The sequence below is a fragment of the Acomys russatus genome, chromosome 2 (genome assembly GCF_903995435.1).
Source record: "Acomys russatus chromosome 2, mAcoRus1.1, whole genome shotgun sequence".
Taxonomy (NCBI): Eukaryota; Metazoa; Chordata; class Mammalia; order Rodentia; family Muridae; genus Acomys; species Acomys russatus.
In genome coordinates, this window is record NC_067138.1 from 87,349,394 (window position 1) to 87,364,647 (window position 15,254).

Sequence of the window (15,254 nt, forward strand, 5' to 3'; positions counted from 1 at the left end):
GGTAGAATCCAAATTATTATTATCATACAATTTCTGTTAGGCTAATTAAAATCCGTGTTGACTTTGAATTTCCATTTTTAACTGCAAGTTGTTTTCTAGCTGCACTTCATGCTGAAGCTATAGGGCAGAAATTTTCTGTCTCCTTATCATTTCCCTATAGCAAAAGTGACATAGCAATCACACAGCCTCAAAGAATAAAAACAACATGTGAGAATGGAAAGAAAACCTGGGATTTGGGGGAAAAAAAAAAAAAAGGCAGTAATGCTTCCTCATAAAGTAACACCTGAAATGAAACCTCAGTAGGAAACAGAGACAAGTACCAAAGGTGTAGTTTTTTTGTTTTTGTTTTTTTTGTTTTGTTTTGTTTTTTCGAGACAGGGTTTCTCTGTGTAGCCTTGGCCATCCTGGACTCACTTTGTAGACCAGGCTGGCCTCGAACTCACAGCAATCCGCCTGCCTCTGCCTCCCGAGTGCTGGGATTAAAGGCGTGCGCCACCATGCCCGGCTCAAAGGTGTGTTCTTAAGCTGAATTTAGTCTTGGTGATCACAGCTCCTCTGTGTTTCCTGGAACTCGCTTTGCCATTCTTGTCAAGTCTTGTGGCTCATAGAGAGCTGAGTGGACCCTCATGAGCCTCCTTAGGTTTGGGGAATCGGAGCCCTACACAGCAATCTCGTTTATCCACAGATCATAGATAGATGGTGCCAAGGGTGGACACGGATCTTTTACTGTGTTCCTCATACGACACCTTAGTGTCAATGCTCTGATTTAAAAAACATTTAGTTTTGTTTATGTGTGTGGGAGTTTTGCCTGCATGTGTATCTGTGCATAATGCATAGGCCTAGTGCCTTCGCATCTCCTTGAATTGCAGTTAGAGATGTTTGTAAGTCATCCTGTGGATGCTAGAAATTTAACTCTAGCCCTGTAGGAAAGCAGCCGGTTCTCTCTGTCACGCAACTATCTCTCCAGCTCCCTCAATTCCTTGGTTAATTGAAAATTTGACTGTATTCTTCCTCAGATTCCATCCTGCTAATTTACGGCTGTTGCATTCCTTCATACAAAAAGGACTGTGTGGGGTCAGTGAGATGATTCTGGTCAATGTCAGGAACTATGCTTTCTGCCAAGCCCAGTGACCTGACTTTGATGCCTGAGACCCATATGGTGGAAAGAGAACTGATTCTCAGATGACTCGCACTCACGCCTAGGACACCTGTACACCCTCACCCTCTGCACAGACACGTAAATAAATAAATAATGTATTTTTTAAAAATGGTTTTAAAGTTTACCTCCTATATTGTCCTTGGCTGGTGCCTTAGTTTGAGCGGGACCCCTGGGCCCAAATCTGCCTATCATATTGTTCTACTTGTAGGTTTCTAGGACCCTCTGTATCTTTTTATTTTGCTATTCTCCCATGCGTCTCTCATTTAGAGTCCCAATAGGATGCCCTCCCCTCTGTCCCAGTTTCCTGGTAAGTGAAGGCTTTCGTGGGACATGCCCCTTGGGCTAGTATGCAGATAGAAGTGAGTATATACCATTTGATTCTTTCTGCTTCTGGGTTAACTCACTCATTATGATCATTTCTAGCTCAATCCATTTATCCACAAATTTCGGGAATTCCTTGTTTTTAATAGCTGAGTAGTATTCCATAGTGTATATGTACCACAGTTTCTTTATCCACTCTTCTACTGAGGGACACTTAGGCTGTTTCCATGTTCTGGCTATTATGAATAAGGCTGCTACGAACATGGTTGAGCAAATTTTCTTGTTGTGCGCTGGAGCATCTTCTGGGTATATTCCAAGGAGTGGAATAGCTGGGTCTTGAGGAAGCCCTATTCCCATTTTTCTGAGATAGCACCAGATAGATTTCCAAAGTGGCTGTACTAGTTTGCATTCCCACCAGCAATGAAGGAGTGTTCCTCTCTCCCCACATCCTCGCCAGCATGTGGTGTCACTTGAATTTTTGATCTTAGCCATTCTGATGGGTATAAGATGGAATCTCAGAGTTGTTTTAAACCCCTTCCCAGATCTAGCCAATGGTCAGAATATTCTCCACAGTTGAGTGGAGAGGGTGATCTGACTTTCTCACGTACTCTGTTGCCTCCCATTTGACCATGTCCCCTGGAGGGGGAGACCTGGTGGCACTCAGAGGAAGGACAGCAGGTTGCCAAGAAGAGACTTGATAACCTATGAGAATATACAGGGGGAGGTAATCCCCCTCAGGAACAGTCACAGGGGAGGGGAATAATGGGAAAATGGGGGGGGGAGGAATGGGAGGATACAGGGGATGGGATAAACATTGAGATGTAACAAGAATAAATTAATAAAAAAAACAAAAAAACAAAACAACAACAACAAAAAAAATGGTTTTAAAAAGGATTGCTTGGGAAAAAATCCTGAAAATGAGTTTTTAGGAATCATTGCTCTTTCTGGATTCTTTATTTTAAATGCTATATAAACCTAGTCCATCACCTGTCTGAGATGACATGAAGTTTCAGCACTTTCCCCAGAGGCCAAAGGCCTTTTGGCACAAACCTGAAGGTTGGGAGACTCAGCACAAAGGCCAACCACACAGCAGGAATTGAAAAGATTGGAACAGGGAGTGGAGAGTGAGGCCAGACGGAGAGGATACTGACATGGCTTTGAATCAGTCAGTCCGGACACTTGTACTGGGGAAGGAGATGTGGAGCTTGTTTGGTCTCTTGGTTCAATTACTTTCACTGGGTGTTTACAGAACACCTGGGCTGTGCTAGAACAAGTTACCACCCCTGAGCAAACAAAATCTCTATGTGTGCTGTGACTCACAGCTTGAAGTCCGCTTCCCTTTGGGATGTTATCTTATACTCTGTGTATTTAAGCCAGGGAGAGACTGTAGCAGCTACTCCTGGGAATGAAGAGAAACAGGACTATAAGGGGCACCAGAGTTTGTGTGAAAGTCAGTCCCCACGCTCCACTCAACTGTGGAGAATGTCCTATCCATTGGCTAGATCTGGGTAGGGGTTTGAAGTTTACTGCATGTATTGTCCTTGGCTAGTGCCATAGTTTGATCAGGACCCCTGGGCCCAGATCCAGCCATTATAATGTTCTTCTTGTAGGTTTCTAGGACCCTCTGGATTCTTCTATTTCCCCATTCTGGCACTCAGAGGAAGACTAACAGGCTACCAAGAAGAGACTTGATACCCTATGAACATATACAGGGAGAGAAAGTCCCCCTCAGTCACAGTCATAGGGGAGGGGAGTAAGGAGAGAATGGGAGGGAGGGAGGAATGAGAGGATACAAGGGATGGGATAACAATTGAGATGTAATATGAATAAATTAATAAAAAGACTTCATCCTTTCACATTTTATACCACCAGCCCACACAATGCTCCGGGCTTCTGACCAGGGATTCAATCTGGAGCATAACTAGCATCCAGTCATTGTACAGACCTTGACTGAGTGTGATAAGCACTCTGTTAGGTTTTAGCAAGCAATGGTGATAAGGCAAGGTTTCTTGTATTCGGGAACTCATTTACGCACAAGTAATACGCAAATCGATTCCAACAAGTCATAAATATTATGCAGGAAACAGTAACCATAAAACTCAGTCTAGTTGGGCTTGAAGACTGGGCTTGTTTAATTAGGAACAGTTTCTCCACGGTTGTAGTAATGAGCCTCTGAGATCGAGGAGGGCCCCAACTCTCATTGTCCTCAGAGTAAACTTACAGGTCTTATAAACCCCAGCTGAGAGAACCATAGGTTCCTGCCACTGTGGTAAAGCTACTTTGTTCTTGGTGCAGCCATCACAAGGACTAAGATGAATCATAGCATGAAAAAGGTGGGGCAGCCACTGGAGACAGGAAAAACATAGTGTGATTCAGTTCTTGGTGGATTGCTCATTCTCCCAGGCTTCATCAATATCATAACCACACATTAGTTCTGGAAGAAAGCCCCGAGTGACAGATGAGAACTCGTAGAACAGACCAGCAGCCAGTCACAGAAACCAGCACACTCAGCAATTGAGCAAACACTGTTTACTGTCCTGAAGGACACTTAGATCTATAATCACTATCTGCATCAACAGGTTCTACCCACATTACCTTCACACCCCTCCCCAACCATGACTCAACAGCCACTGAATGTTTTGCTTTTAGAAACAGATTTCCTTACTTAAGTAATCTCATGGCCAAAGGAAGCTTTTGTTTCTGCATAGCCTACTTCCTTTTCATTCTTATTGCTCAATAAAATGAAAAAAAAAAAAAAGTCTGTTAGATGCAACCACTATACAAGACCAAAATTGCTGACAGAAAAATGTATTCTTAGTATATATTGACCCTCAAATGAGGTAGTTTCTGGAAGTGTGAGTTTGTTAATATCTTAAGGGCTGACATGTCAAAATTCTTAATATATGACAAAATTCTTTCAAAGTGCTTATGATATCATATAGAAGACTTCTTTATAATCTAGAAGAACAGTAAGAAGGCTTCTTTAAGGGATTTATTACTTAATTGAGAAGACCAATATATACATGCATATATTTTTCATATATATCACAAATCAGTCACAGTATGCAACAGCACAAAATTCAGCAACATTGTAAGATAGAAACATGAAGTACTATAGAAGCTTTGTGGAGACTAGAGTCAGTAAGCTGGGAACAATCCACTTGGAAATATGAGGAGGCTTTGGAAAAATGAAGAGTAGTGTTGGTCCATTGGTGGATGCTCAGAGCTCAACCCAGTTGGGCTATTTTCATTGGGCAAAGCAGGCATGTGGAAATGGGCATCTATTGTCCATGTGGGGAGTGGTTGGAAAATGATCATATTCATCTTGCCCCATGCCTGTAATGGCATGGGAGATTTCTTCAGCTTTAAGGACTTATTGAAGAATTTTGTAGAAGTTTAACTCACTGATTTTCTGTGTTCATCAATGGACCTATGTGCATTGCTGATATTTGTAAATATTTGTACTACTTGTAATCTGAACTCTGTCCTCATGACTCATACAGTATGTGGGTGAGTTTGAATACAAAGACTTTCAGAAAGCCTCCATCTTGGTCATAGTCATTGCAAGTTCATGGTCACTGAAGTAGCATAATAAGAAATAAACAAAGGTTGGACACTTACTGAGTTCATACCTTTCTGCTTGAGAATACGATAGAGGAAACTAATTTTAACCTGTTATTGTCTATGTGATCTATTCTTTAAGCTTTTGCTAAGAAGTTGCAGAAGTTGCTTTAATATCTGAGTGAATTCAAGCTTTTTAAAAAGTGTACTTTGTAATTCTTGTATTTCCATTTATATTTTCATTATTTCTTGAACATTGTACTTTAGAGTGGAACTTTTTTCTTTCTTCTCTGTCTTCTCTGTATCTCTTGACTGGCTGTCTCTTAGGACTGAGCCCAGAACACAGAGGCAGACGTCCTGTACTCACAGAGCATTGACCTCAGCTGCTCTCTGGTAGAGATTTTATCCTGCCCCGTTTGTTCACACATTCACTCAATCTAAAGTTCACCTTCAGTTATGGATTAACTCCTCAGCAGGAAGTCCTTTGGGATGAAAGCAGATTTCTGGTGACAATAGACTCCTTTTTTGTCGTTTGAGTAGCTTAAGAATGAATACCTTTAATAAGTCTAGAGACTTACATTTCTGAATTAGTTCTATGTCTTAAAGAGAGATTTGGCATGGCCAGCTTTTGGGGTTACTATCCTAAGTGGAAGAGTGGGAATTTATTTTCAAAACTGTAATGAGTGTAAGTAGGCCCTCTTGTGGCCAGACAGGTCTCTGCTGCCAAGTTTGGCTCTCCTTAGAAGCAAACTATCATTTGTTATTAGATGCAGTCAGAAGGATTGTTGGTCTCTACTTATTCTTAACTTTTTCTTCCTGTGGATTTCAGTTCTCTGTAAAAGAAGAAAGTGATAATGCCTGTAGTACAGGGTAAATAGATTTTTCTAGTGGATGCTGTTCTTTCATGTGGCCTGGTGTGTTATTTAATAAGCAGAGGTTTCTATAAAACCAATGAGGATTGCTTCATTTCTTCACTTTCCTTATTGTTACATTCAGCACCATATTATCACAGACAAGTCATAGATCAATCCAGAAAAAGAATGCATTTTTTTAACAGAGAACTTGCCATTTGATGGGTGTGTTCAGAGAGCGTAACTGGGGAATACAATGGAGATTGCATTTCATTGGCTGGTTAGGATCCCAGTGCATATGTCAGGAAGTGAGTTCTTGATTCTGACTTCTACGAGGAGTCAACAATTTCCAAAGAGAGTGAAACAAGAACATTTTCTTTTATCTTGTAAACTTAAAATTGTGAACTACAGTACGTAGGATATGAGCTAATTTGAGATGTTTTTCTAGAACATAGCATAACTGTCATGTCTTTCTTCTCTTCTTCTCTGACACAGGTTAACCTCAGAGCCACTGATGTAAGGCTCATGCGCCAATTGCTCCTCATCAATGAGAGCATCGAGTCCATCAAGTGGATGATTGAGGAAAAGGCCACCATAACCAGTCGAGGCAGCAGTCTCAGTGGCAGCCTCTGTAGCTTGCTGGAGAGTCAGAGTACCTCCTTACGTGGTAGCTACAACAGTCTCCATGATGGCAGCGACGGGCTGGATGGCATCTCAGTAGGGAGCTACCTGGACACTTTGGCAGATGATGTACCAGGTCATCAGACCCCTTCGGACTTGGATCAGTTCAGTGACAGCTCCATCATAGAGGACTCACAGGCTCTGCACAAGCATCCCAAGTTGGATTCTGAGTACTACTGCCTTGGCTAATGGTCCAGTTTTTTGCATGGGACTTGTGTGCAATTAACTTGTATGTATCCTTCTTCTCTGCTGCTATATTTTTGGTGTGATTTGTTTTAATAAGGCAACCTTTTTAAAGAGGCTTATTTTTTAAACGGCTTAATCATATTTCTGTTGCTCCTAATATTTCTCATCTAGACTGATTTATTTTTCTCTGTTACATCTCTGTTTTATTTATTGTAATAATCTTTCTCCCTTCTCTCACAGTAGCACAGACAAAGTAGAGGGGAAAGAATAAGCAATAATTGTTTCTGCTTTTGTTTTCAGAGCGAGGGGTCAGGGATTATATGAAAAACTTTGCTAAATTTTACAATAAACCAAAGTCTGATAACTTCCTATTGTTGTTTGTTTTCTTAAATGATTTGAGATTTCTATATGCTAGAAGATATGAAGATATTTTATTGTTTGTATAGTAAATAAAGTATTTTAACAAAGTTATACATTATTTCAAAGCCAGGACAGTTTCCAAGGAATGTCTCCTGGTTTCCCAGTTTGAACCACCAAGCTCTTTCTTTAAATCACATATTCAGAGTAAGGCAGTCAGGAACTAGCCATTTGCCAATTATTCCTCAAATAGTTCCATTTTCTGTATACTATTACTTCCAGTTTAGTAAAGGCTGTTTGATTGGCTGTTTTGTTTAGTTTTAATCTGGAATCAAACCAAGAAATTCTTAGCACAGATTATCATATTAAAACTCAAGAGTACACATTGTAACTCCAGAGAGAACACATCCTTCGAACCAAGACTGATGGGTTTTAAACAGAAGGTAATGAACTATATAACCATATGTCTGCAGCATGCTTAAGAAACTATCCTTAACAAGAATGAAGTTGGCACGTAGCAATAGATGACACACAAGAGCAAAATCTAACAACTTTAAGTCCCAACAGTTGCCTAGAACAAGCTATGCACAAGGAAGTTGCTGTTCTCAGACTACAGCTTCAGACTGTGAACTCAATCTGGCAATGTTCTCTTTTCCTTTTTAAACCGTGTTCTCCAACTACTTGTCCATATCACCCATTACTATCACTTTTTTTAGTAAGGACATGAGAAAAATCTTAAGAGCACAATGTGAGAGAAATATATAGAATCATTTTTATTTAGACATTGTGTTTTATAAATAACCTGGTAGGAGCAGGGGTCGAATACTTTATAGACTGTTTTACACTCCGTGAATAATGACTTTCAGTATTTTATATAATCTTAGTATTTGTTCCTGTGGGGGAGCAGTGTTTCTCTGTGTAACCCTGGCTGTCCTGGAACTCACTCTGTAGACTGGGATGGCCTTGAACTCAGAGAGCCAACTGTCTCTATTCTCCTCCTCAACCTCCAAGTGCTTTAAAGGCGTAACTACAAGTACCACATCTGGCTGCTCCCCCCTCCTCCCAAAAAATCTAGCAAATATTGTATGGTTTATAGTCTAGAATAAGTTATAGAGCAACAATGTTTTCACACCTAATATCACTAACAGGACTCACACTTAAAAGAGACTACTTAGTAATGTTCGTTAGTCTCAAGAGAATGAATGTGTAGAAATGTCTCATTTTCAAGAAAGGAATCTCAATTACCAACCTCTGATTTTGAGCTTTTGATATTTGATCTTTGTTAGCACCATGAGGAAATGGGCTAAGAAATTAAAACAACAGTGTTTTCCAAACTATTTTGTCTATACTGTTTGCCACAGAAATTGGAACATGCCTGGCTTATGTTAATATATTTTATAAATTTGCTAGTCTTTTAATAAAACTGAAGCAATTAAACAAAAGCAATTTAGGTAAGCCAATGGTAATATACGTTTGGTACTATTTTCCACTGCATGGAGTCAGACTTTAGAGTTCTAAATGAATATTCTTCAGTGTTCAGAGATGCAGTTGGGTGGATTATAAGGCACATGGATAACCACAGATAACTTCAATTAAAGCATTTGTTTCCCCAACTCTATCAAAACATGGTCAAACCCATCATGATAAAACAAATGACAATTTGGAGACACTGAACCTTACTAACTTATCAGCAGTGGTCGATACATTTGGCCACTCCTTTTTTGAAGGAGTGTTTTTTCTCCAAAGAGTTTCAAAACATATTCCAGCCTTGGAACCTTTGGCCTTCTCATTTGTGTTTTCTGAAGAGTTCTTTGTGGACATCTTCTACTTCTGTAGTTCTCTGTGGTCTCCAATCAAATGTCACTTTTTATAAAAAGGCCTCTTCTGTAGCAGTCCAGAACACTCTGTATTTTGTACTCTTAGCTGTTACTGTCACCCAATTCTAATTTTTTAGCTTTTCTTTGCTTTACCAAACCAAAGCTAAGGATTGTGGGAATATGAATATTATTTTATTCAATGTTATATTTTCCATCACCTACAAAAGTATCTCTCACACAGTAAATACTTTTATTGACGTACTTTTACATGCTTGCCTGGTGTGGTCTAGAAGCACCGCAAAGTGATTGTGCTGTGTTAGAGTGATGTAAAGACAAGTCAGATGTTATGTTGACATCAGTGAGACCACTTGTCCAATATGTTTCTCTATAATGAAGAAAATGCCCTTACTCTTACCCCCATAAATATTTGTATCATTATCTGTGAAGCCTCTGAGTGGGTGACCTTGCATGCCGAAGGAAATTTGAAGATGCTGTGAAGTTGAAGACATTGAGAAGGTGAATGATGATCGTGGATGATCTAAATGGTGTCTGTTAAAATGAGAGCATATGAGAGCATGATTAAAAATATTTTAAAGTATATTGCTAGCTGTGAGAATGAAGGGGGCTGTGACCAAAGAATGTGCAACAAAGAATGGTTGGTTTTTGTGCTGAGCAGATTTCATTGACAGGTGCATCAGTCTCACAGTATCTTTATGTAATCATAGTTATCATTGTTCAAACGCTTAGTACACCATTTTTCATTAAATACTAACCAACATTGCAATATTCTCAACTATCATTGTGGATTATTTTGTGTAGCCTGATTAGCCCAAGGCCTAGTTGGGCCAGTCGAGAGCCAGCACTGGAATCACGTTTACTGTATTCAATCAACATTGTCCAAAGCTGGCATTTCTTCCCATCTTCAATTGCATGTGCAGAATCTGTTTACTGAATGTGGGAGGAACTTTATCAGAGACTGTGCTATTTCATGATTTACCCAGGAGTGGCCTGCACTACTCAGGCAATATATGTATTTTTGATGTTCTTACATTGTTCTTAGAGTAATTTACTAGAATTATATTTACTTCAACAAAATCCACCTATAAATCAAATAGACTTCTGGTGCTGAGCTCTGTACTTTTCCTTAGGTGCAGATGAGGGTCTAAGGAGTTGGAAGATCTGCTTCTTCTTTACCCATGTTATATTCCAGGTTATTGTCACTTGATTACTTTTCTCAAAATCATTTTCACTATGATTTCTATTAAACATTATATGAAAAAATATTAGCATATATTATTTTTTAAACCCTTGGAAAGTTGTTTCCATTGTAAAGATAATACAGGCGATAACAAACACTTTTTAAAGAAAAATTCTGAAACTTTGTAGCATTAAGGCAGAGATGGTTTCTAAAAGACATGGAATAGTACTCTTTTTGGAAATCAGGAAAGGTGAGATGTTTATGAGCAACTAGTACCATATGATAGACACGTGCTAAATCATCTTCATAAATTATGCTTCAGAAAGTTATCTGGTCCACAATTATGGTACAGCATGGATGGTTTAAATAATAATGCAAGTTAAATAAGCAAATAAATGGAATCCATTTAAAATTCAAATAATAAAACATCAAAAGAAGCTATGTAAGGGATTAAGTAAAAGAATAACTTACAACTAAGAGTATATTATAAAACACAAAAAATTGTCTCTGCTTTTGGTGTTCTGGATATTGAACTTGAGGAAGAAGGAACTTTACTTCTTTGTATGTCAGCTTTCCTTTCTATAAAATGATTGTAGGAAACCTGACTCAGAATTATAGAACAATTAATAATCTGCTCAGTATACCTTTTGGTACACATAAGGGCTTAATGAATGATGCTGTTATCATTGACAACAGATGGCTAAAGGGAGGCTTTACATCTGAGAAGTTGTGGCTGGTTGTTTGTTATAGCACATATACTTTAATAATGTATAACATAGATAGCTCAGTCCAGTAATCATTTAACTAAATTTGCACTTGACATCCTCTGCAGACAACACAGATGTAATTTCTACTTGCAGCTGCCTTTGTAGCTAGCCATGACCATGGGACAAAGTTATGGGCAACAAGCTGTGGGCAGATATGAAACAGGAGCTTCTGGAAAGCCTCTTGCTATTTTTGAGCTGTTTATATAAACTATTCTTGAACTTAATATTTTGTGGTTTTCATACCCTAACTTCCTATGGAGGTTGTAAAATTCTTGAAGACAGTGCCAATAGTGAATTAAAAAGACCCATATGCAGTTGTTTTTATTGTGTCCTTGAAATCACCATAGCACAGCTAATATAACTGGGCTTAAAAACAAAAAGAAAAATTTATTGTAGATGCTTCAGAGTAATCAATCTCCAAAATGACCAGAAGATTTAGGATCTGTTTCCTTCAATTTCTCTTCTAGAAACCAACAAACATACAAAGAAAATTAACTAGAAACTACTACTTTATAACGTATTGTCAATTTGCTGTACCATATTTTATTTGACTTATCTTCAAAAATGCGTACATGCTTATGTGTCACCTTCTTTAGATCTTACAGATATGACAGTAGACAAATGATGGTGACTTATTTCTTTTAGATTTATAGGTACTAAAAATAAAGTCAATAAAATATGAATGGAGTTCTTTTATTAGTTTTATGAAATGAATCTGTGAGAAAATTATAGGCAAAGAAATAAGTACTAGTGATATTATTTATAATCATACTTACATTCAGTTCATTAAACACTCACCAAAGGATTTAGCAAAAATCTATGAAGACTTTACCTCCACCCACATTTATAACAAAGCATGGAGCTTTGAAATATGATGCTAATACTTATTTAACAGCAATTGGGTAGTGGCATTCATCAAATCAAGACAGTGGTCCTCGCACCTTCCTAATACTGCAAAGCTTTAATACAGTTCTTTATGCACATGCATGTGTATTTGTGTACCTTTGGTAGCTATATAAGATAGAAGATCCAAAAAAGAAAGAAAGAAAGAAAAAAAGAAAGAAAGAAAGAAAAAGAAAGTCATATTTATCTTTGTAGGTCTTTCTTCTACATAATAGGCGTTAAATCCAACCAGACACCTACTGGTGACCACAAAAGCATTTGTGCTTATTACACCCATGGTCATATCTTACCATGTGTACCGTTATTGCCAGAGGATGAGGAAGCCTGCTGTGAGATTAGTTCTCCTGGAAATGAGAAAGAGGCTACATCAATGATACCTCAACAACATGGCTGCCTAAACAAGATTCAAGTAATGATAATATCAATAGACATGCTAAAATGAAAGAGGGATATCTCTTGTCCCCTAGACAAAGAATCTGTTGGCAAGTAATGACAGCCATGAGAGATGAACAAGTAGTTCACCCCAGGGATAAGCAGTTTAATTTGTTATTTAATACAAAGTGGTCAGCTTTAAATTCATACACGTACAAGCAACACTAAGTGGACTCACCAAGTTGCATTTATAAATTTATAAATATATATTTAGAACACTAATAATGAAAAACTAGGCCATTATTTTGAGAGAAAGAGAGTGACTAGAGCAGCATGGGAGTGCTTTGAGAGGAGATAGAGAAGGAAGGAAATAATATAATTATATTCTAACTTAAATTTTTCAGCAAAAAATTAATTTTCACAATGAAAGTTAGAAAAAGAAAAATCCTCTCCTGGGCAACTGACTTTCAAAATGCACTCGTGGTACAAAAAAATCTGAAGGAACATACTGAGCAAAGTACACATAGAATATTTAATGTTGATGGTGGCGCATGCCTTTAATCCGAGCACTTGGGAGGCAGAGACAGGCAGATCGCTGTGAGTTGAAGGCCAGCCTGGTCTACAAAGCAAGGCCAGGACAATCAAGGCTACACAAAGAGACCCTATCTTGAAAAAAAAAAAAAAAAAAAGAATATGTAATGTTATAAAACAAACACCTTAAAACAATAGAGATAATAATTATTTGATCACGCTCACAGAGTAAGGAATTTAAAAAAGGTGTATTGTACACTGTGCTGGTTAGGGTTGTCAACTTGCCACACAAACTGAGGCACTGGGACAAGGAACCTTAACTGAGGAAATGTCTCTATTGGGTTGACCTAGGCAAGGCTATGGAGGCATTTTCTTTCCTTTTCACTTTTCCTTCCTTCCTTCCTTTTTGTTGTTGTTGTTTTGGTTTGGTTTGGTTTGGTTTTTTATTAAAAATAAAGTTTATCTCATCCAAAATATTCTTATGACGGTTTTTCCTCTCATATCTCCTCTAAGATCCTCACCACGTCCCCACCATTATCTCTCTCTTAAGAAAACAAAAAGGCAAATAAAAAGGACATAAACAGGAATAAAATAAGACAAACAGAAACAGAAAAAGGTAAAACAAAAAGCACAAAAACACAAACATATGCACATGAGAGTGCATGTGCACACACATATGCAACTCATAAAAAGACAAAATTCGAAGTCATAATACATAAGAGAGAAAATCTCTAAAAATACTTTTGAGCTTGTTTTTGTGTTGTTGGCCACCTACTGCTGGGCAATGATGTCTGCTTTTGGGTGTTTTGTTTTTGCTTTTGTTTTGTTTCATATACACAGTGAAGAAGAAACTTGGAGAAAAAAATTTTCCTTTGTTAGTAGTTGTCAATTGGAAATTGCTTTTTGGTTGGGCACCGGAGTATATCAATTTACCCATCTCAGTACTAGGGCCTCATCTGGGTTGCACTTGTGCAGGCCCTATGAATGCTGTGCTGGACATTTCTTGATTGGTGTGGGACAGCCCAGCCCATGGTGGGCAGTGACAACCTGGGCAGATGGTCCTAAGTTATAAGAAATCAGGCTGAGCAAGCCATGGGAAGCAAGCAATAAAGAATATTCCTTCATGGCCTTGGCTTGGGTTTCTGCTTCCAAGTTTCTCCTTGAGTTCCTGTTTTTACTTCTCTTCATGATAGATAGGGATTGAGACGCATAAGCCAAATATGCTCTTTCCTCCCCAACTTGTTCTGGATCACAGTATTTTACCACAGAAATAGAAACCAAACTCAGACATATATCTTCAACACAGAGTACAAATCCACATAAGCTAGTGTTACTATCAAACACGAACAAATGAAAGAGCCATTTTACACTGTGTCTGTAATCGCAGGACTTCAGTGGCTGAAGAGGCATCCTCGGTTCTATGTCACGTAACTAAAAAACAACCAACCAACCAAACAAAAATCCCCAAATGTTTGTGTAAAAGTAAAAAAGTTCAAGAAATGGCAAATAGGTTATGAAAAACTAAGGAAATAGAATATCATTGGAAAGAATGTTGTTACTGTGCCAATAACTAAAAAAAAAAAAAAAAAAAGAATGTAAAAGATTTGAAACATAAAACATCTCAACATAACCCTGGTATTAGTTGAATAATGATCATATTAAGTTCTACTTTTTTCAAATGCTCCAAACCTTCAATAACATGTAATATGCATAAATTCCTAGTGCCAAAGTAAACGTGTAGTATTCATTATAATTTAAAAACATTTAAATTTAAAAATTTTGAAAGGGAAAGCTCTTGGAAGTGTTTACCACATTAAACTATGAAGCCAAATCTTAAAAAAGACAAAAAAAAAAAAAAAAAAAGCTTTGTAATTTTCAGTTAAATGTGTGTGTGTGTGTGTGTGTGTGTGTGTGTGTGTGTGTGCTTGTGCGCAGGTGCATATGGAAGGCAGAGATGTCAGACCCCTTGGAGCTGAGTTATAGGCAGTTATGAACTGCTGCGTAATATGAGATTGGGAAACAAACTCAATTTCTAGCCAAGTGCATTATGTATGTTTAACCATGGAACCATCTTTACATCCCCAGGATTTTAAACTATGTACAGACTGAGATATTTTGCCTATTTGTTATGAAATGGTAGAGAGCTGAATCCATTCTTTTAATTAAAGCTAACTTTAGGACTGGCAACATGGTTGAGACGGGAGGTGTTTGAGGGCAAACACAGCAACCTGAATTCAATTTCCAGGTTCCATGATAGGAAGAGAACTGACTTCCAAATGTTGTCTGACCTCAAATTATGCACTGTGGCACATGCAGAATCATGCTCACACACATGCACAGTATATACACAATAATACTAAAAATGAGTAATTTTTTAAAAGTTAACTTTAAAACATATTGCCAAATCCCCTTTCAAATATGCTGTATCAGTCTATCAATACTGTCTAGAGAGCCAATATTTAGTATTTTTTTGGCTTTTAAGTATTTTCTGCATTTTAAACTCTGCTAGTTCATTTACAAATTATTCCTGTTGTTACCTTTGATTTTCTT

At 38.0% G+C, this 15,254-nt stretch overlaps 1 protein-coding gene across 1 annotated transcript in view; it reads left to right on the plus strand.

The window, feature by feature from the left end:
* The window catches only part of Lurap1l (leucine rich adaptor protein 1 like), a 43,514-nt gene extending 36,359 nt beyond the window's left edge, over positions 1-7,155 (plus strand). The window contains exon 2 of the mRNA XM_051163702.1: positions 6,388-7,155. Within this exon, the coding sequence (XP_051019659.1) occupies positions 6,388-6,762 (375 nt within the window). The 3' untranslated portion in view covers positions 6,763-7,155. The remainder of the gene's footprint in view (positions 1-6,387) is intronic.
* Positions 7,156-15,254: the final 8,099 nt, after the last annotated feature.